Source organism: Chinchilla lanigera, unplaced genomic scaffold (assembly GCF_000276665.1).
Source record: "Chinchilla lanigera isolate Chin_1 unplaced genomic scaffold, ChiLan1.0 scaffold00050, whole genome shotgun sequence".
Lineage (NCBI taxonomy): Eukaryota > Metazoa > Chordata > Mammalia > Rodentia > Chinchillidae > Chinchilla > Chinchilla lanigera.
In genome coordinates, this window is record NW_004955451.1 from 3,763,187 (window position 1) to 3,784,417 (window position 21,231).

The 21,231-nt window shown below is 40.9% G+C and overlaps 1 protein-coding gene across 1 annotated transcript in view; it reads right to left on the minus strand.

Annotated features, from left to right (window-relative positions):
* The window catches only part of Gdpd1 (glycerophosphodiester phosphodiesterase domain containing 1), a gene marked incomplete in the record, with an annotated part of 48,423 nt that overhangs the window by 11,958 nt on the left and 15,234 nt on the right, over positions 1-21,231 (minus strand). Inside the window, 2 exon segments of the mRNA XM_013519210.1 lie at positions 8,747-8,792; positions 13,115-13,250. Coding sequence (XP_013374664.1) covers positions 8,747-8,792; positions 13,115-13,250 — 182 coding nt within the window.

Consider the following 21,231-nt stretch of genomic DNA (forward strand, 5'->3'; position numbering starts at 1 on the left):
GTTTTTCTCCGGTACCGGGAACCGAACTCACGACCTTGCGCTTGCCAGGCAGGCGCTTTGCCGCTGAGCTAAATCCCCAGCCCCTGTATTCTTTTTTTCATATGTATAATTGAATAGAGTTCACATACAAATTTTAGCCTGATTTTTACATAAATAAAAATATTATAACGTTGACATTTAGAATTATGATTTAAATATTAAACTTTTTAATCTTAAGATAACTATAGAATCACATGAACTTGTAAGAAATAACACAGAGAGATTTATGTACCCATTATCCAAACTTCCCAAGGGTAACCTCCTGCAAAACTACAGTACTGTATCACAGCCAGGACACTGACAACTGATAGAATCCACTGATTCTATTCCATTAGGATGATTTTAAAAGATTTCAAAAAAATAAAAAAAAAATTTAAAAAGATTTTCAAAATACTCCACTGAGTAGCTATATATATATATATTTGTTTGTTTGTTTGTTTGTTTTTCCAGTACCGGGAATCGAACTCACGACCTTATGCTTGCCATGCAGGCACTGTGCCACTGAGTTAAACCCCCAGCACCCCCCTTTTTTGGTACCAGGAATCGAACTCATGACCTCAGGCTTGCCAGGAAAGCGCTTAAGCTGCTGAGCTATATCCCCAGCCCTGAGTAGCTATATGATAATTTAATCATTTTAATTTAACCAGTCCCTGATTAATTTGTCTAAAATTTTGCTATGATATCATCACTGAATTTTTCAGATTGAGAATAATATGCAGGCAAAGTTAGTACACACTCATTCACAAATATGTTGAAGAATTATTATCAGTGCAGCTATTCAAAAAAATTAAGGTCAGTTTAAAATTAGAAGGGGATTTTAATTACTATTTTTTGTTCCTCTTTCCCTAGCTCCTTTTGCCTCTAATCAATTATATGTTTTATTTACTATAAGTCTACCATAAAAATTCTCCCCTCCATATGAGATTTCAGTTCCATTAAGATGAAAAACTAAACAGTAAAATATCCTCACTCTCATTCTCATTGTGTGGCAAATTGAGAGAGTTACATATCAAAAACAGTAAATCCACGACAGAAAATGAAATTACTATACTTCTATTAATGGCTCATGTGAAAACCAGCATGTAAGTGAAAGAAAAGCTTCTTGTGATTCTGATGAGACTCTGGGGCCTTCTGGTGGACCATCAGTCTCCTAGGCTCTGCCTCCCTGGAGAAAGAATGTACATAGGACCCGTCTGAGGCTCTTTACACATATAGCAATATGGACACGGGGAGCCACGGTCTCCTGAAATCCTCAACCGAGTGGATTTTAGGTACACACAGCCAGGGTCTGACTCTGTCTGGATAAGGTGTCCCTGAGAACAAGGCTAACACAGATGAACACAAAACCAAAAATAAAGGTCAGGAGAAACCAAATGACTGCTTGAGCAACTGGAATCAGGCATGCATGAAGACATGTAACCCTGGCACTTTTTCATCATGAAAGCTTTGTTGTTGTTGATTAAATGAGCTTGAGGTGCATGGCTAGCACTCATAACTGAAATCGTTAATGTTGGTTTTGTTTTTGTTTTTGTTTTGTTTTGAGACAGGGTGTCACTCTAGCCTAGGCTTGTCTTGAACTCATGTTGATCCTCCAGCCTTAGTCTCCCAAGTGCTGGGATTACAAGCTTTGAATGTGTAATCTTCCTGCTTCAGCTTTCTCAGTGCTGGAACTGCAGGCATGCACCACCACACCCAGCTGATTTCTGTCACTTATACCCTAAAAATTATGAACATGGTATTCTAGTTTTGCACTATTTAGTGCAGTATCTACTAGCCGCACTGGGCTATGTAAATTTATTATTTATTTATTAATTTGTTTGGGTTTTTTTTGAGATAGGGTCTCACGACACAGTTCAGGCTGACCTTGAACTCACTGTGTAGCTGAGGCTGGCCTCAAACTCATGGCAATCCTCCTGCTTCAGCCTCCCAAGTGAAGGGATTACAGGCATATGCCAGTATACTTGGCTGTCAATGTAACATAATTAAAATTAAAATTTAAAATTCATTTCCTCAGTTGTACTAGCCACATTTCTAGTGCTCCAGAGACAGATGTAGCTACTAGTTACCATATTGTAAAGTGCAGATATAAAACATTTCCATGACTGTAGAAAGTTCCATTTGGGCAATGATATTCTAGCTAAATAAAAATGTTACTGTCTTTCATGTGTGGAACAATTAATTAAACAGTCAAAAGAACTCCCATGGGGAACAGCTAAAATGTGCCTCATCCTGAACTCACTATGTAGCCCAGGCTGGCCTCGAACTTGTGGTGATCCTCCTGCCTCAAAAAAAGTTAATCAGGGCCAGGCATGGAGGCACATGCCTGTAATTCCAGCACTCGGGAGGCTGAGGCAGAAGGACCACTTTGAGTTCGAGACTAGCCTGGGCTACAAAGTAAGCTCAAGGCCAGCCTGAACTGCATAGTGAGACCCAGTTTCAAAAAGACCAAAAAAAAAGTTAATCAGACCCAAAACTAACTCTGGGCCAGCAAAATCAGGCATAAAGTTTTGGGTTTTTTGTTTGTTTGTTTTTTTGGTGCTGGGAATTGAACTCAGGACCTTGCACTTGCAAACATACAGTATTTAAGACTAGTATCATATTTACTTATTTTGTGCTAACAGGGATGGACCCCAGGGCTTCATACATGCTGGGCAAGCACTCTTATCAATGAGCTACATCCTCAGCTCTCTTTATTTTTTATTTTGAGACAGGATCTTGCTGAGATGCCCAGGCTCACCTCAAACCATTAATCTCCCTGCTTCAGCCTCTAGACTCCCCTGGGATTATAAGCATGCGCCACGGCACCCAACTAAAAATATTTCATTTAACGGTAAGGTGTAAGAAATTTAAAATGCATGCTAAGAAAAAAAATGTGTGCTAAAGCAGTGTGAAGATACAGGAATGGTGTGCCTCAGCCAAAATAGACTGTAGAAAAAGCTGTTTCTTACTCACATGGGACGCTTTAGGAACAGGTTTTCATGTGAAAGAATAAAACATTGAATTTTAAGTGTGTCAAGTTAGATATCTAAGGAAAGAACTACAGAGTCAGAAGTTCAGTACAGAAGCTAAGGGGAGTCTATGAAGGAGGTGTAACCTGGGAGACACCAAATACTTGATATTAAAGCTATGAAGCTGAGTGCAGTGGCGTGCCCCTGTAGTCCCAGGAGTTCAGGGCCATCCTGAGGACTGGACAAAGTGGGAGGGGCAGAGCTGGGGGTGGAGCTTGGTGACAGCACTTGTCCAGCATGCACCGGGTCCCAGATCCAATTCCCAGCACTGCAAACATTTTTTTTTTTTCTTTTTGAGACAGGGCCTTGCTGTGCAGTTCAGGCCAGCCTTGAGCTCACTTTGTAGCCCAGGCTGGCCTCGAACTCGCAACAATCCTCCTGCCTCAGTCTCACAAGTGCTGGGATTACAGGTGTGAGCCACCACGTCCAGCACAAACATTTTTAAAAAGAAAAGTTTGTCCCATATTGTTAAGGCAGAGTACAGCTACTGAGGAAATGGGACAACTATGAAAAGGAAAGAGGAAAATAATGGAAAATAGAAATGACAGGCAAACAATGGGCCATAGCAGACACTGGACGATGGAATGAGGGAAGTGGTCTCCATGGCATGCTAGAACTCTAAAACTGGTAATTACATTCAACTCTAGATGATTCCGGTTATGTATTGTATATTTTTTAAAAGGCTATTTTAAATAGGACATATAATAACCCTTTGGTTAACTATTTTTTTTTTGAGACAGGATCTCAATATGTAGCTCAGGCTGGTCTCAAACTCATGCAATCCTCCTGCCTCAGCCTTCTGAACCCTGGGATTTCAGGCATGTGCCACCACGCCTGGCTTTTACACTTACTTTTTAATATAGCCTGTGACACATCAAAGAGCCCCTTTAAAGAAAACATTTACAGATATTCCTCATTTAATGACCTACCTGTTTAACAACTGTTCAGACTTAGACCTGTCTTTTCTTCACTTCTACACATCTTGTTTATAAAGCCTCAATGTCTTTTTTTGTATGTTTTGTTTATACAGAACTGTAAGTTTTGCTGACTATACTGTACAGTGCTATAGTTTTATCTTCTGTTATACATTACAGTATTTCATATCAGAGTTATGCAAATAAAAGCAAAACCCCCAAGTTGGGAGTTTCCTTTAACCATCTGTTCTGAATATTGCAACATACACATTATATACAATTTCTCATTTATTGACTAATTTATTTAACAACCTAGTCGCAGGACCTGAACTAGGGTCGTCAAACAAGAAGTGTAATTATTTTCCCAGTAAACTTGTGAATCACAAAGAAAGTAAAAGGCCTGAAATTTCCTTTACCCCAACAATCTGTCCAATATTTAGAGAAAAGTAAGCAAGAGTTCTGAGCAGGGGAATAAGACAGAATAAAACTAAACATTTTTCACTAGTCCGAGTCAAGTGTTCACTGTACTACATCTGTTTCAAATGCAGCAAAGTTCACATTTGTGGCATAAAGTAAATTATGACTTGAATGCAATATGAAACTTTATTATTTCTTGCAACTGTTTGACCCCCAAACATACCAAGCACTGTTATAAAGAAAGCACGTGCCAGGGAGAGGCAATAGGTCCATTTCAGCATTGACCTAGCAAGGAAGAAATCTAGCTTTAAGTTCCAGCTCTGTCATTTATTTGTGATATGTCCTTGATTAAGTTAATTTGCACCTTTAGATTTAAATTTCCTAATCTATAACAGAAGACAGGAAAAGAAAAAAAGAAAAAAACAGAAGACAGGATTAGATGTCTCAAAGGTCTCTTCACATTCAAAAGTTTTGTTTTGTTTTTGAGACAGGGTCTTGCTAGGTAGTTCAGACTGGCCTTGAACTCACTACGTAGCCCAGGATGGCCTCAAGCTTGTGGTGATCCTCCTGCCTCAGCCTCTCAAGTGCTGGGATCACAGGCGTGCACCACCACACCCAGCACACATGCAAAAGTTTTAAAACTTTGGCCAGGGATTTAGCTCAGTGGTGCTGAACCTGCCTGGCAAACAGGAAGTCCTGAGTTTGATTTCCAGTACCAAAAAGAAAAAAAAAGTTTACATTTTCTATAAATTTTTTTCTTTTTTTGTCTTTTTGAGACAGGGTCTCACTATGCAGTTCAGGCTGGCCCTGAGTTCACTTTGTAGCCCAGGTTGGTCTCGAACTCCCAACAATCCTCCTGCCTCAGCCTCCAGAGTGCTGGGATTACAGGTGTGTGCCACCACGCCCAGCAAAAAATTCAAGTTTTAAGAATTTATGAGAAGGCTGGGCGTGGTGGTGCATGCCTATAATCCCAGCACTCGGGAGGCTGAGGCAGGTGGATTGCTACAAGTTCGAGACCAGCCTGGGCTACAAAGTGAGTTGAAGGCCAGCACAAATTGTATAGCAAGACCCTGTCTTAAAAAGACAAAAAACAAACAAACAAACAAAAAAGACACTTTTTTCCTGAAAATATCTTTTAATCTTTGTGGGGATTTGGTATTGCTCTACAAAGAAAAAAATTGGAAAAATTTCACTTCTGAAAATTTCCTTGACCTTCACAAATCCAAAATTCACCTAGATATTATAAGAGTTTAACAAGTACAATCCTATAAAAATGCAAAAAATTTCCTCAGACTAACATAGCTTAATGCTGCTTACCTGGAAGACAAAAATCAAACCCACATCAGATTTAAATACCTCTTAGAGACAGACAACTTTAAATTTTTTTTCTGATTTTTGTTTGGCTTTCTAAAATTTTCTAATCAAGACTGAAAAACAAAAAAAAATTTGTTTTTCAGTGCTGGGGATGGGACCAGGGCCTAATGCATGGTTGGCAGGTATGCTACCACTGAGCTGCAACACCAGCCTTATATTGGCCAATTTTAAATCTAGTTCAGAGGGCTGGGGATCTAGCTCAGTGGCATAAGCGCCTGCCTGGCAAGCGCAGGGTCCTAAGTTCGGTCCCAGGTACCACACAAAAAAAAAACAAAAATCTAGTTCAGAAGTAGTTACAGTTCATTTTGAAAATTAGTGTCAGTAGATCATGCTTAACCAAAGAAACCATCAACAGTGAAGAGATAACCTGCAGAATGTGAGAATGCATTTGCAAACTATACAGCTAAAGGCCGGGTGTGGTGGCTCACACCTGTAATCCCAGCACTCAGAAGGCTGAGGCAGGAGGACTGCTGTGAGTTGAGGCCAGCCTGGGCTACAAAGTAAATTCAATGCCAGCCTGAACTACATAGAGACCCCGTCTCAAAGAGACCAACAAAAAAAACTATACGGCTAACAAAGGGTTAATACACAGACTATAAAAAGGAAATCAGACAAATCAATAGCAAAAAAAAAAAAAAATCAGATTTAACAATAGGCAGAAAGCTGGGTTCAGTGGTGCATGGCTGTACTAGGTACATCCCAGCACTCAGGAGCCTGAGACAGGAAGATTGCCATGAGGTTGAGGCCAGCCAGGTCTATATAGTGAGTTGAGTTCAAGGCCACACTAAACTACACAGCAAAAACCCTGTCTCAAAAAAAGTAAAAGAGAGACACCTTTCCAAAAAAGATATAAAAATAGCCAAGAACTGCCAGGTATGGTGGTGCGCACCTATAATCCCAGTACCTGGGAGGCTGAGGCAGGAGAGCTGGAGGCCAGCTACTACATAGAGAGACCCTGTCTCCAAAAAAAGTCAAGAAGTATGTAAGAAAAAATACTCAACATCACTAATCATCAGAGCAATGTGAATAAAAATCACAATGAGGTATCACCTTATTCTACACAGGTTGGTTTTTATCAAAAAGACAAAAGCTCACAAATGCTGGTAAAGACGCGGAGAGAAGGGACCCCTTGCACACTGTTGATGGGAATGTAATAAGTACAGCAGTTAGGGAAAACAGCATAGAGGTTCCTCAAAAAATTAAAATAGAATTACTATATGATCCAGCAATCCCACTGCAGCGTACATATCCACAGGAAATGCAATCAGTATGTGACGCCATTTACAGTAACCAAAATATGGAGTCCGTTTAAATGTCCAACGGGGTGAATGGTAAAAGAAGATGTGGCACGTACACACCACAGCACACTACTCGGTCACTGAAAACGCCTGTCATCTGCAACAACACGCATGAAGCTGGGGAACTTTATGTTAAATGAAGGGAGCCAGACACAGAACGACAAAGACACGTGGAATCTAAAAAAATTACTTTCACAGAAGTACACAGAGAGAACAGTGCTTACTAGAGTCTGGGGAGGTGAGGAGGAGAGGTTAGTCAACTGAAACAAAGTAAATTTAAAAAGACGACTATCCGATTGCACCATTAGATACCTATAGTTAACAATAAGGTATTGTATATCTCTCTCTTTTTCTGTCTTTTTGAGACAGGGTCTCGCTATGCAGTTCAGGCTGGCCTTGAGCTCACTTTGTAGTCCAGGCTGGTCTTGAACTCCCAACGATCCTCCTGCCTCAGCCTCCCGAGTGCTGGGATTACAGGTGTGCACCACCACGCCCGGCTGGTATTGTATATCTCAAAAATAGCCCAAAGGGATTTTGAACGTTCCCACCACTAAGAAATGATAAGTGTTTGAAGTGATGAATATGCTAATTATCCTGGTTTGATAAGTACATAACTTATGCATGTACTGAAATGTGACACTCTATCCTCTATAAATATGTATGATTATTATTATTTGTTGGGGGGGGACCAGGAATCGAACTCAGGACCTTGCACCTTCCAGGCAGGCACCTGTGCAGCGGAGCTATATCCCCGGCCTATATGTATGATTATTATACGTTGATGAAAAATTAAAAATATTAGATCCTTAAAATTTAGCCAAGGTTTCAACCATATGCAAACCATACCAGGCTCCACCACATGCAGCCTCTTGTATTTATTGAATCATGTTTGAGTGATTCAAACTGTGAAGGAGGGGCTGGGGATTTAGCACAGTGGCACAGCGCCTGCCCAGCAAGCGCAGTCGTGAGTTCGATTCCTGGTACCGAAGAAAAAAAAAAATACAAACTGTGAAGGCAACTTGTGGTAGCAAGCTACGTTACTTACACCTGCTCCAGACCTGCATCTCAAGCAGGGAGCCTCTGCCACTCTAACAAGCAGTAACGAACAACCAGGGCAGGAGACACACTTCTTCAGGAGAAAAGCTCCCTCAGTGAAAGAAAACCGCTAAGTTGCTAGGATGTAGCCTGAGTAATAAAAGTTTCTTCAATCATTTAAAACATGGAGAAGTGAGGTGTCAAACTCAAGCACAAGTGAACCAGTAAGGATGTGTAAGAGACGCTTTCTACTTCTTTTTATTCACTCTTTAATAGGTGGGTGACTGCCACAAGTAATGACAATATTCTCGAATTTGAAGTTAGAAGTACAAAGGAACTCTAATAATATCCAAGTTTCCTGTAATTAGTCTTCAGGCTTAATTTTTTTTTTTTCAGGCTTAAATTAAGTATATGTGTATTTAAGTAGAATGAGCTTGTGAAATCTTTGGGCTTGATCCTTTTTTTTTTTTTTTTCTTTTTGGGCTTGATCGTATCAGAGTAGGATGACGATGAGGGTTTCAAATCTGCAGGCCTGAAACAATAAGCTTAGAGGAAGTACTTTTAGCCAGAACTTAATGGTATAAAAGAACATACATGTACTTCTCAACTTGTATGAATATACTTTAATGTCACTGTTTAAGCCATAAATGAGAAATATTACCTCTTTGAAATGGGACATCCAGTTTGCCAAGATAAGGTGGGAGCTCCTTAAAAAGATATGAGTGAAAAAAAGTTAGCTCTTCAATATAAAAAAGCATTTATCTATGGCCGTACCACCCCGAATGCACCCAATATAGAAAGCATTTTGTACCTTACATAAAATAGAAATTTGCTTTTTCAAAAAATAAGAGAGCCAAGGATATAGCTCAGCGGCACAAGCACCTACCTGGCAAGTGCAAGGTCCTGAGTTTGATTCCTGGTACCAAAAAGAGAGAACAAAATGCTACACACATTTCCAGAGAACACCCTTTAGGACAATATCCCCAAAGGCAAATTAATGATACAATTTCTTACTTTTACCATCTACAAGAAAGAGATACTATTTAATATAGACCTTTTCTCAATAATATAAAAGGATGTCAACAGAAAAATGTCCAGAATAGATAATTCAAAGATAAAAAAGAAAAATAACAGTCATATAGGAGAAAGGGTCTTGCTAGTCCAGGTTGACCTCAAACTCACAGCAATCCTCCTGCCTCAGCCTCCTGAGTGCTGGACTTACAGGCATACTAATTAAATTTTTTTTTGTACTGGGAATCGAACTCAGGACCTTGTGCTTGCCAGGCAGACACTTGTGCCACTGAGCTATATCCCCAGCCTCCAATTAAAATTTAAAATAGGAAACCAGAAAAATTTAGGCATAATTTCAATAACTAATAATGGAAAGGGTACAGCAAAATGAGAATTGTGGTTCTTTTTTTGTTTTGTTTTTCTCAGTGCTGTGGTTTGAACCAGAGCCTTGAACATGCCACTTTCTAAAGCAGTCCTGGAAGTCCTCTTTCTTATCTTTTTAAGATATGAGCAAAATTACAGTGGCTGCAGCTGCCAAGTGCCAGTCAACACAAAGGCAGACTCATAAACACCTTACAGTGTGTACTTATCTCTGGGTCTGGCACGGTGAGACTTCTGGCTCTTTGCCAGAGTCAAAATGAGGATGAACAGTACGTGTTTTGAACTGATGCAAGACAGTGAGGCAGCCGTGACAGTACAACTAAAGACACAGAAAAGTTTTCCCAGAACTGCTTCAGAAACTGGCAAGAATAATGGGATAAGTGTGTGCAAAGTGAGGGGGAGGATTTTCAGGAAGATTAGTGATAATGTGTCTCTTACTGTAATCATTTTATTTATTTATTTTTATTTTTTTGGAGACAGGGTCTCACTATATAGTTCAGGCTGGCCTCGAACCTGAAGTGATCCTCCTGCCTCAGCCTCCTGAGTGCTGGGATTACAGATGTGTGCCACCCTGCCCAGATGTAATTTTTTTTTTCTTTTGTCTTTTTCTTTTTGAGGCTAGCCTTGAACTCTCAGCGATCCTCCTGCATCAACCTGCTGAGTGCTAGGATTACAGACATATGCCACCACACCTGGCTGTAATAACTTTTTAAAGTTTAAACATCACAAGCCAGGCGTGGTGGCGCACGCCTGTAATCCCAGTACTCGGGAGGCTCAGGCAGGAGGATTGCTGTGAGTTTGAGACCAGCCTGGACTACAAAGTGAGCGCAAGGCCAGCCTGAACTGTATAGTGAGACCCTGTCTCAAAAAGACTAAATAAATAAATAAAGTTTAAACATCACAATATTTTTCAATCACACCTTGTAATATATATTAAGACAATAATATTCCTTTTTTACCCAATGATTTTCCTTTTGGGAGTATATTTAGAGAAATAATCATAAATACAGAAAAAATTTATGTAAATAACTTTAAGAAATATAGAATGCCAGTGACTGTCCTGCCTCAGCCTCCTAGAATGCTGGGATTACAGGTTGCACCATCTTACCTGGCTGTCCTTGGTTTTCTGAGTATAACTGGTAAATAAAATCATATATATTAAAGGTGTATGACATCACCTTATGTTTTGAGATATATATACATTGGGAAATGATAATTATAATTAGCTAGTCAATTTGTATCACCTCATATAATGTAGCAATTCTTAATATCCTCGGCTTGGAAGCATTTTACAATAGTACAAGACAAAAAGTACTCTCAAATAAAAAAATGTGCTCAACATCTCCCTCCCAGAGATAGATTAAAACAGTTAAGTAAAACAAAAAAACAAAAAAACAAAAACAGTTAAGTAAATGCTATTCTAAATGATTTTATATATATCTTTATATCTATTGATACCTTATAAATAACTTTTTATACCCATCTAAATATAGCTTTAATCCTTGCACATAAAAATGTTCAGTAAAGTGTTAACTATACTGGTAAAAACATAGAACTAACTGAATGTTCAGTAGTAGAGGGGTGACTCAAACAACTACAGACCCACTTCATGTCATGATTGCAGTCATTTGAAGTATTTATGAAAACTAAGCACGGACTCTGAGCTGCTGATGCTGCCTGTTTCCAACTTTAGGACATTCTGGAAAAAGAAAAACTACGGAGACAACAAGATCAGTGGTTGTCAGGGGACGGGGCAAAGGCCGGGCTAACCTGGCAAGCTGCAGAAGGTTTGCGGGTGGTGGGACTGCTGTGTGTGACAGCATAACTGTGGGTACAGTCCTTGGAAACGTGTCTAAACCCTGGAATGTACCACACCAGAGGTGAGCTCTCGGGTGAACTTCGGGCTTGCAGGGTAATCATGGTACACATAGGGCCTCTGTAACAAATGTGCCACTCCGACGTGGGTGCCAACAGTGGGAGCGGGTATGCCTATGCAGGCTTAGTAGGTAGTGGGCACACTGTATTTTTCCACTTCATTTTTCTGTGAACCCAAAACTTCTCCAAAAAATAAAGTCTACTTTTTAAAACGCATGGGAAGCATGTGATAACACACATTTGTAATTTTAGCTGTTTAAGAGGCTGAGGCAGGAGGATCACAAGTTTGAGGCAGCTTGGGCAACTCAGTGAGACCCTGTCTCAAAATAAAATTTAAATAGGGCTAGGGATGCAGCTCAGTGGTAGAACTTAGCATGCAGAGACCCTGGGTTCAATCCCCAGTGCCCCAAAATAAATAAATAAATTAAAAATACAAAGCATGGAAAAATATCATGCTATACTGTTAAGGTATTAAAAACAAAGCCATAGGGCTAGGGATGTAGCTCAGCACCACAGCGCCTGCTTGGAAAGTGCAAGGTTGTGAGTTCGATCCCTGGTACTGAAAAAAAAAAAATCTCATTCTCTAAAAAACAAAGCCAGGTATGAGTGACAGCACATGCCTACAGTCCCAGCACTTAGGAGGCTTGGAGGCAGGAGGATTGTCATGAGTTTGAGGCCAGAATAGGTCACATGGTGATTTTTTTTTTTTTGGTACCGGGAATTGAACTCAGGACCTTGCGCTTGCCAGGCAGGTGCTTGTGCCACTGCGCTATATCCCCAGCCCCATCACATGGTGATTTTAAGGACAGCCTGAATTACACAGTGATACCTTGTCTCAAAAAATCAAAAACATAAAATAAAATAAAGTATTAACACAATATGTATAATACATAACAAAATTTTTATAAAAAACATAGGAGATATATATCTATATCTATAAGCTATAGTCATTCTATTAACATGAGTTTGCTTTAGGTGGTAAAAAGCAGGCATTAGGGGCTGGGGATTTAGCTCAGCGGCAAAGCGCCTGCCTGGCAAGCGCAAGGTCGTGAGTTCGGTTCCCGGTACCGGAGAAAAACCAAAAAAACAAAACAACAACAAAAAAAAAAAGCAGGCATTATTTTTTCCTTCTATTTATTAGATTTAATGAGTATATAAACTAGTATGAGCAGATTTTAAAATGGTGCTCATTTTATGTGAAGGCTAAAGTTAATTCATATCTTTATCTGAATCACGTAAATAAGTTGAATTCCAATAGTTTTACATTTGAGGACTTGTAATTTTGTTAAAATGCTATAAAAGTAAGTCTCCATAGGTGTATTTGTTTTTTGTTTCTCACTATGTAGCGCAGGCTGGCCTTGAACTTGCTTATGTAGTCCCGGCTGGGCTCAAACTCAACAGTGATCCTCCTGCCTCAGCTTCTCTAGTACTGGGATTACAGGTGTGTACCACCATGCCCAGCCATAGATGTATTTGTACAGTACAAAATCCTCAGGGGGAAGTCAGAATAGTTTTCTTTTCTTTTTTTTTTTTTTTGGTACCAGGAATCGAACTCAGGACTTTGTGCTTGCCAGGTAGGCGCTGTGCCACTGAGCTATATTCCAGCCAAGTTTTCAAACATTTATTTGAAAGCACTTATAAACATTCATTAGTTAATCACTTATAGTTTCAAAAATTGGAGCAATATCTGGCATTCACTGCCTTAAAATGTCTTATCAACTCATATCTCATATATATATTTTAATCATGATTTTTTACTTACACAGTACTTGAGATCAGAGACGTTTACATTGATTCCAGTTGCTCTCTTTAGATTCTCATCATGTGACACTACAACTTGTTCGTCTTTTGTGATATGGCAGTCCAATTCTAGCATGTCAGTTCCAATTGTAACTGCACTGAAGAAATAAAAAAATGACATTTTGAAAGTTACATAAAATTAAAGTTACATGCGTCAGATGTAATAATTCAGAGTTGCAAATCCAAAATATCCTATGATATTGCAATATCCCCTCAACATCATCTATCACCACTTACTGATGAGAAAACACTCTACATGATCTTAGAGTAAGTGAATCACTTTGCCACCTGTCCTTAATCATAAATCCTCAATCCTGGGAATCCAAAAGAATACTTGGCCAGAAGTTAAGCGATCGCCCCACCAGTTCCTGATGCACTATGTATGAACCTGTATAGCTTATGGCAAGTAAATTTCCCCACTAAGCCCCATGTTTCCACATCTATAAGATGAAAGGATTAAGAAATACAACAAAAACTGAGCATGATAAAAATACACCTGTGACCCCAGCACTCAGGAGGCTGAGATAGGAGGATCACAAGTGTGAGGCCAGCCTGGGGTACATAGTGAGAACCTGTCTCCATAAGAGACAGACAGAGAGACACAAGGCTGGGTGTGACGGCATATGTGTGTGACTCCAGCTGCTCAGAGGCTGAGGCAGGAGGATTATGAGTGCAAGGGCAGCCTGGGTAACGTAACAGGACCCCATCTCAAAAACAAAAAAGAAACAAGACCAGGATGGCTGCTTTTGTCTTGTGATTCAACATACAATTCAAAGCTCTAGCAATTAGAAAATAAAACATTCCAATTGGAAAAGTAAAATTATCTCTATTCACAGGTGGCATGGGGTTTGTTTTGTTTTGTTTTGTTTTTCCCTACTGGAAACTGAACCCAGGGCCTTCATACTGAGCTATATCCCTAGCCATTCATTCATTCATTCACTCATTTTGAGACATGGTCTAAGTTGCAAAACTGCTCGGGTAGAACTCGGATTTACAGCTCACTTAGCTCAGCTTTGCAGAGTGCTGGGCTCACAGGCGTGTGCGACGGTGCCTAGTTGGACATGGTCTTATACACCAAAACCTCTAACCTGGGGTGTAGCTCAGTAGTGGAACTCTTGCTTAGCATACCCAACACCCCAGCATAGCAAAAAAAGAAAACTAAACAAACTAAAAAACTGCTAAAGATTCCATAAAAAATTAGAATAAAATTAATAAATTCAGCAATATGCTGGAGACAAAATCAACATACAAAGCTTAGTTTTGTTTATATATACCGAGAAACTAAGGAAATAATTCCATTTATAGGGTCCGGGATGTAGCTCAGTGGTGCAGCATCTGCCTGGCAAGTATGAGGCCCAGAGTTCAGTTCCTGGTACCAAAACCAAATAATAATAATTCCATTTATAACAGCATCACAACCAATAAAATACTTGGAAAAGAAACTAAAGTTATACAGATATGTATAAATGTATTTAAGATGTAACTACTACCCAAAGTGAGCTACAGCACCATGGCAAGTCTACCAAAATCCCAATGGTGTTTTTTTGCAGAAAGAGAAAAAGCCATCTTGAAATTCATATTGAGCCGGGCATGATGGTGCACGTCTATAATCCCAGCACTCGGGAGGCTGAGGTAGAAGGACTGTTGCGAGTGTGAGACCAGCCTGGGCTACAAAGTGAGCTCAAGGCCAGCCTGAACTGCATAGTGAGACCCTGTCTCAAAAAGACTAAATAAATAAATAAACAAATAAATAAATAATAATAAAAAAGTAGGACCTCATGCTTACCAGACATACTCCACTGCTGAGCTATATCCCTGGCCCCAAGATACTATCCATAGAGTAAAAAAATAACCCAAAGAATGGTAGAAAACTACTTTCAATGACATATCTATAAAGGGATTTATATTTACAATATAAAAGTAATTCCTAAGACCCAACAACAGCAAAACCTATTTAAAAATGTGCAAAGGATTCAATGGATTGCAGGGGTTTTTTTGTTGTTTTGTTTTTGTTTTTGTTTCTGTTTTTTTCTGGTACCGGGAACTGAACTCACAACCTTGAGCTTGCCAGGCAGGCGCTGTGCCGCTGAGATAAATCCCCAGCCCCGGATTGCAGGTTTGAGGTCAGATTAGCAAGATCTTGTCTCAAAATAAAAAAAAAAAACTAAACTAAAAAGAGGTCTAGGGATGTGCTCAGCACAAGGGTCATAGATTCAGTCCCCAGTTACACACACACACACACACAAAATAGATTTGAATAACATACTTCCCAAAGAAGATGTACAACTGGCAAATAAACACATAAAGATGAAAAAAATAAGCAACATTACTAATCATCAGAGAAATGCAGCCAAAACCACAGTGAGATACCACTTCACAGTCATCGGGCTGGCCCTGATAACAAACACCTGTTAATAAGCTCTGCAGAGGACTGGGACCCTGTGTTGTTGGGGCATAAACTGGGGCAGCAGAACATCAGCAAGATGGTAGAGCAGGAGGCCCCAGGCTTCACCCCACCCACAGAAAGGCCAACTACCGACTGCTCACAGAGAGAAACACCTTGGGGAAAACCCTAGCACCTGGGGATAAGCCTGCGTCACTTACACATTCCATGGACATAAATAAAAAATAATGAATAAAAAAATCTGCTCTTGAAAGGGCAAGAGAAATAGTCTCTCTTTGACAGCCTCGCCCTGTTGGCTCCCTAAGTCAACAGAGCATCACATGGAGAGAAAGCCTGAGGACCCACAGTCTCCACGGAGAGAAAACAGTGGAGCAGATACCCAGATCCCCTAGCGTCCTAAGACCCAGGAAGCCCACTCATTGACACTGGAGCCAGCTGAAAGCACGACCAGCCAGCAAAGCTGAGCTGGTCACTCCCACAAGAGGTGGGGTGTGCTGCCTCCAGGTTCGGATTAGACAGGCCTCACCAAGGGAAGGAGAAGACCCCTCCAGAATCCTGACAGTGAGCAGACACGAGTTGTGCTACCACTGGGCATTCAGTCCGCACTCACTGCAGCCTCAAAGCCCACTCCTACACCCTGCGCAGGGACAGAGGCAAATCTCAAGCAAAATTTTTGCTTTTATTGGAAACAGGTCTCACTATGTAGTTCAGGCTATCCTTAAACTCACTATGTAGCCCAGGCTGGTCTTGAGCTCATGGTAATCTTCCTGCCTCAGCCTCCCGAGTTCTGGGATTACAGGCATGCGCCACCACGCATGGCTCCAGCAAGTCATTTTTACCAAGCATAGCAAGTAGTCCGGCCACCCCAAGTCCCCTTAACTCTGGGGCCCCACCTTCAACCTTGTCCAACTGCTACACTCAAGTAGCAGCACTGTCTTGGTTACTTTCCTCTCGTTGCTGGGACAAAATACCTGGTGCCCCAGTTTAAGGAAGGAAAAGTTTATTTCGCTTACAGTTTGTGGAGGTTTCAGTCCATACTTGGCAGGTGACAAGGCAGAGTGGCACATGGCAGAGGGCTACAGCTCATGGCAGCAGAACACAGCAAAAGCAACACGCACACAAGGGAGGAATGGCCGTAAGCAGCCTCTTCCTCTCCCTTACATATGCAAATTATCCACCCCAGGGCGGTGTAGCTCTCACACCCATAATCAATCAAACTCTAAAAGCCTGCCCCATGACCACATGAGGCTTTGTGGGGACACAAAGACACAGACCATAACAAGCACGTTCTGGCCAAGATTGCGTCCTGCCGCCCAGCCAGGTCAGAACAGTGCCCACCAGCCTGACTGCAGAGCTCAACTTGTGGTCTTACTAGACAGCATAACCTAGCAATCTGCCCCATCAGAATTTAGAGCAAAGAAAAGGGATTGAATGGAGGGAAGGGGAATGGGAAAAATTAAAGAATCAAGTTGTATCATGTACAGGTACAAATTCCCTATAATGAATGTAATCAAGCCGGTCTTAGTGGTGCACGCCTGTAATCGCAGCACTCGGGAGGCTGAGGCATGAGGATGGCCATTAATTTGGGACCAGCCTGGGCTACATAAGAAAGTTTAAGGCTAGCCTGCACTACTTAGTAAGACCCCGTCTCCAAAAAAAAAAAAAAAAAGAATGTGATCATTGTGTATAACTAAAATGTACCAATAAACTTAATAAATAATAATAATAGTAAAGAATTCAGAGCAAAGATTGCCAACAGCCATCTACAGAAACCTAAAGAAAGCCTTGACTTCTCAGGGGCATTACCAGCTGGCCCATCTAGAGCCACATTAAATAGCTAAGGTATCCCTGCCAAAGAATACCTGTTAAGGCCAAAAAAGGTGGTTTTCTCTATAAATATACAAACACCAATGAAAGCACACAAGAATTTAAAAGACTCATTAAAGCATGACACCTTCAAAAGAAAAGAACAAAGCTCTAACAATGGACTCGAAAGAAAAGGAGATCTATGAAATAACAGAAAAAGAATTCAAGGGCCAGAGATATAGCTCAGTGGCACAGCGCCAGCCTGGCAAGTGCAAGGTCTTAAGTTTGATGCCTGGTACTGGGGGGACGGGGGAAGAATTCAGAAAAGAATTCAGAATAATCATTTACAAAGTTCTATGAATTAATTGTAAGACTGTAAACTTTTAAAAGTTAAACAGGACTGGGTATGGTGGCATGTGTCTGTAATCCCAGCACTCAGGAGGCTGAGGCAGGAAGATTGCTGTGCATTTGAGGCCAGCCTGGGCTACATAGTGAGTTCAAGGCCAGCCTGAACCACAGAGCATGATCCTGTTTCAAAAAACCAAAACCAAAACCAAATGGATGTGAAGATAAAATAACTTCCCCAGCTGGGTATGGTGGTATGTGTGTAGATTCAGTTACTGAGGAGGATCCCTTGAGCCTGAGTTCAGGCCCAGCACTGGAGCATAGTAAGACTCTGTATTTTAAAAAAAAAAAGCAGTTATGGTGGCACACACCTGTAATCTCAGCAATTTGGGAAGTTGAAGTGAGAGGACAGCAAGTTCAAGACCAGCCTGGGCAAGTTAGCAAGATCCTGTCTCAAAAAAACTAAAAGGAAAAAGGGGCTGGGTGTGGTGCCTGTGGAAATAGATCAGTATGAAGGTCCTGGGTTCAATCCTCTGTAACACACACACACACACACACACACACACGCACACGCGCACACGCACACAGAGAGCCCTTATATCAACTGAAACACCAGGTATTTCATAGCTGAATTTCTGACAAGCTGATGACAAACACAAGACAAAAATCAGGGGAGCCAAGGCTTCATTCAACATTTCAGTGAAGGAAAGAAAAACTCCAGCTTGAAAAGCAGATGTGGAAAAAACACCACCACAACAATGCATAACAGCTTACAATGTGGTCTATGTTAAGGAATTGACTTGCATTTTATTTACTCCTCACACCACTGAGATTGTATTACTGTTCCCATTTCATAGATGAGATCGTTAATACTGCAGTAATTAGATCTGAAAACCAGGGCACTGATTAACAACTTTGACTGTCTGCCAACTTCCAGCTTTTGCTAATACAATTTGCGTCTTTCTCCTACCATTCATGTTAGTACCACAGGGATCACACTGTCCTGTGGGTATTTACAAAGGCGCCCTAGTTTAACAACCTAATTTTATTAGCCCTTAAGAACCAGATTTGACTTACCTAAGGGCTTAGAGACTACATGCACGCATGCGCAGTCCAATTTCTTAGTTAAAGGTTCTCTGCTTACTATGAAAGGATATTTGTGTGCTTTGTATCACTTTTTTTTTTTTTTTCTTTTTTCCTTTTGTGCAGTACTGGAGATTGAATCCAGATAGTACCATGCTCCACTGCCAGCCCTTTAAAAAAAATTCTAATTTGAGACAGGGCCTTGCTAAATTCCACCACCACACCCAGCTGGCTTTGTTCTTTGAAAGCACAGTTCCATGTCTCATTTACAAGGAAACCAGTGAGAGAGTCCATTACTGTCAGAGTCTGAACAGGATGTTAGGGAGTGAGAAGTCAATGAGAGAAGATTCCTGCTCAGAAGGAAACCACAGAAGAGCCATAATCATAACTGAGGGAGGTGGTGCTTGTGAGAGCATTTTATAAGCCACATATAACGACGTTTTATAAATTTACTTCTCTAGTCCATTATAACATAATGAATTGCCAGGTGCAGTGGCACATGCCTGTAATCCCAGCACTCAGGAGGCTGAGGCAGGAGGACTGTTGTGGGTTCGAGACCAGCTTGGGCTACAAAGTGAGCTCAAGGCCAGCCTAAATTGCATGGCTAGACCCTGTCTCAAAAAGACAAAACAAACAAAGAAACAAAAAAGCATAATGAATTAACTTCCCTAAAGGCCTTTCAATTTCCTCACACACCTGTCCACTGACCATCACATCTCAATCTCAGTATTTTACATGTTTAAAATAGCTTCTTCTTGGACTGGAAGTGCATCTCAGTGGTAGAGTGTTTGCCTAGCATGCGCAAGGCCCTATTCTAGACTTGATCCCCAGCACTACAAACGAAGTAAACTAGACATGTTGGCTGATGCCAGTAATCCCAGCACTTGGAGGCTACGGCAGGACGATAGTGAGTTTGAAGCCAACCTGGGTTACAGACATAATGAGACCCTGCCTCGGAAAAACAAATAAAGAAAACTTTAAAAAGTTTTTTCCTCTTTTCCAAATGATAGCTTTTCTACTATGAGTATCTTTTCACTTTTCTGGTTAATCTGAAGCAGGCCCCTCACATCAACTATTTACACTTTAATATTTTCTCTCTCTCTTTTTTTTTTTGTACCAGAAATTGAACTCAGGACCTTGTGCTTGCCAGGCAGGAGCTTATGCTACTGAGCTATATCCCCAGCCCCTTTAATATTTTCTCATCTTTACCTCCATGATACATATGCTTTCTAAAATGTACATCTATTTTTTTTTTCCTTTTGGTGTTTTCACACAGGGTCTCACTACACTGTCCAGAGTAGCCTCAAATGTGTGGTCCTCTTGCCTCAGCCTCCTGAGAGCTGGGATTACAGGTGTGCACCACAGTGCCTGGCTTTGAAATGTGTATGTAAGTGTAACGTCTTACACATAAGTAAGGTCTAAGTGTTAGCTGGCCATCATATTTTTATCTCTCCCCAGCTACCCATCCTATCAAGGACATGCTATACTTTACACGGTATCTATCTTTTGCTGATTATGTGTCACAGTTCTTTAGCTTTTTAACATATGGTACCTTGAAATAGGGTGCCTATTTTTTTTTGTTTTTTTTTGAGACAGGGTCTTGCTCTGCAGTTCAGGCTGGCCTTGAGCTCACTTTGTAGCCCAGGCTGGCCTTGAACTAGCAACGATCCTCCTGCCTCAGGCCTCCTGAATGCTGGGATTACAGGCATGCACCACCACACCCAGCCTATTTTCTTTTTTTTTGTCAGACAAGGCCTCACTATGTTGCTCAGGCTGGTCTCCAGCACCTGGTCCTAAGCAAACCTCCTGCCTCAGCTCACAGGTAGCTGGTACTATAGACGTGCATCACTACAAAAAGCATTATGTTGCTCATGAAGCAGATACTTTAGGGAAAAAACCTTCTAAGTGTCTTGGCAGTTAAACAATAAAATCTCTATAAATGTAAAAAAAAAAGTACAATTAAAAAGTAAGTATAAACCAGGTGTGGTGGCACATGCCTATAATCCCAGCACTCACACCTGTAATCCCAGCACTCAGGAGGCTGAGGCAGGAGGATTGTTGCAAGTTCGAGGCCAGCCTGGGCTACAAAGTGAGCTCAAGGCCAGTTTGAACCACATAGCAAGACCCTGTCTCAAAAAAAAAAAAATAGTAAGTATAGCTAGACACAGTGGTGCATACCCGCAGCATTCAGGAGGCTGAGGCAGAAGGACCACTCAAGTCTGAGGCCACCCCAGGCTATATATTGAGTTCAAGACCACCCTGAAAGACATAGTGACACTGTCTCAAAAAAAAAAGTAGATATAGCCAGGTGTAACGATGCATGCCTATAATCACAGCTCCTGAGAAGACAGAGGTTAGGAGAATTGCAAGTTCAGGGCCAGCCTGAGAATTTAGGAAGACCCTATTGCAAATTTAAAAATATAAATAAAAATTAAAAAGTA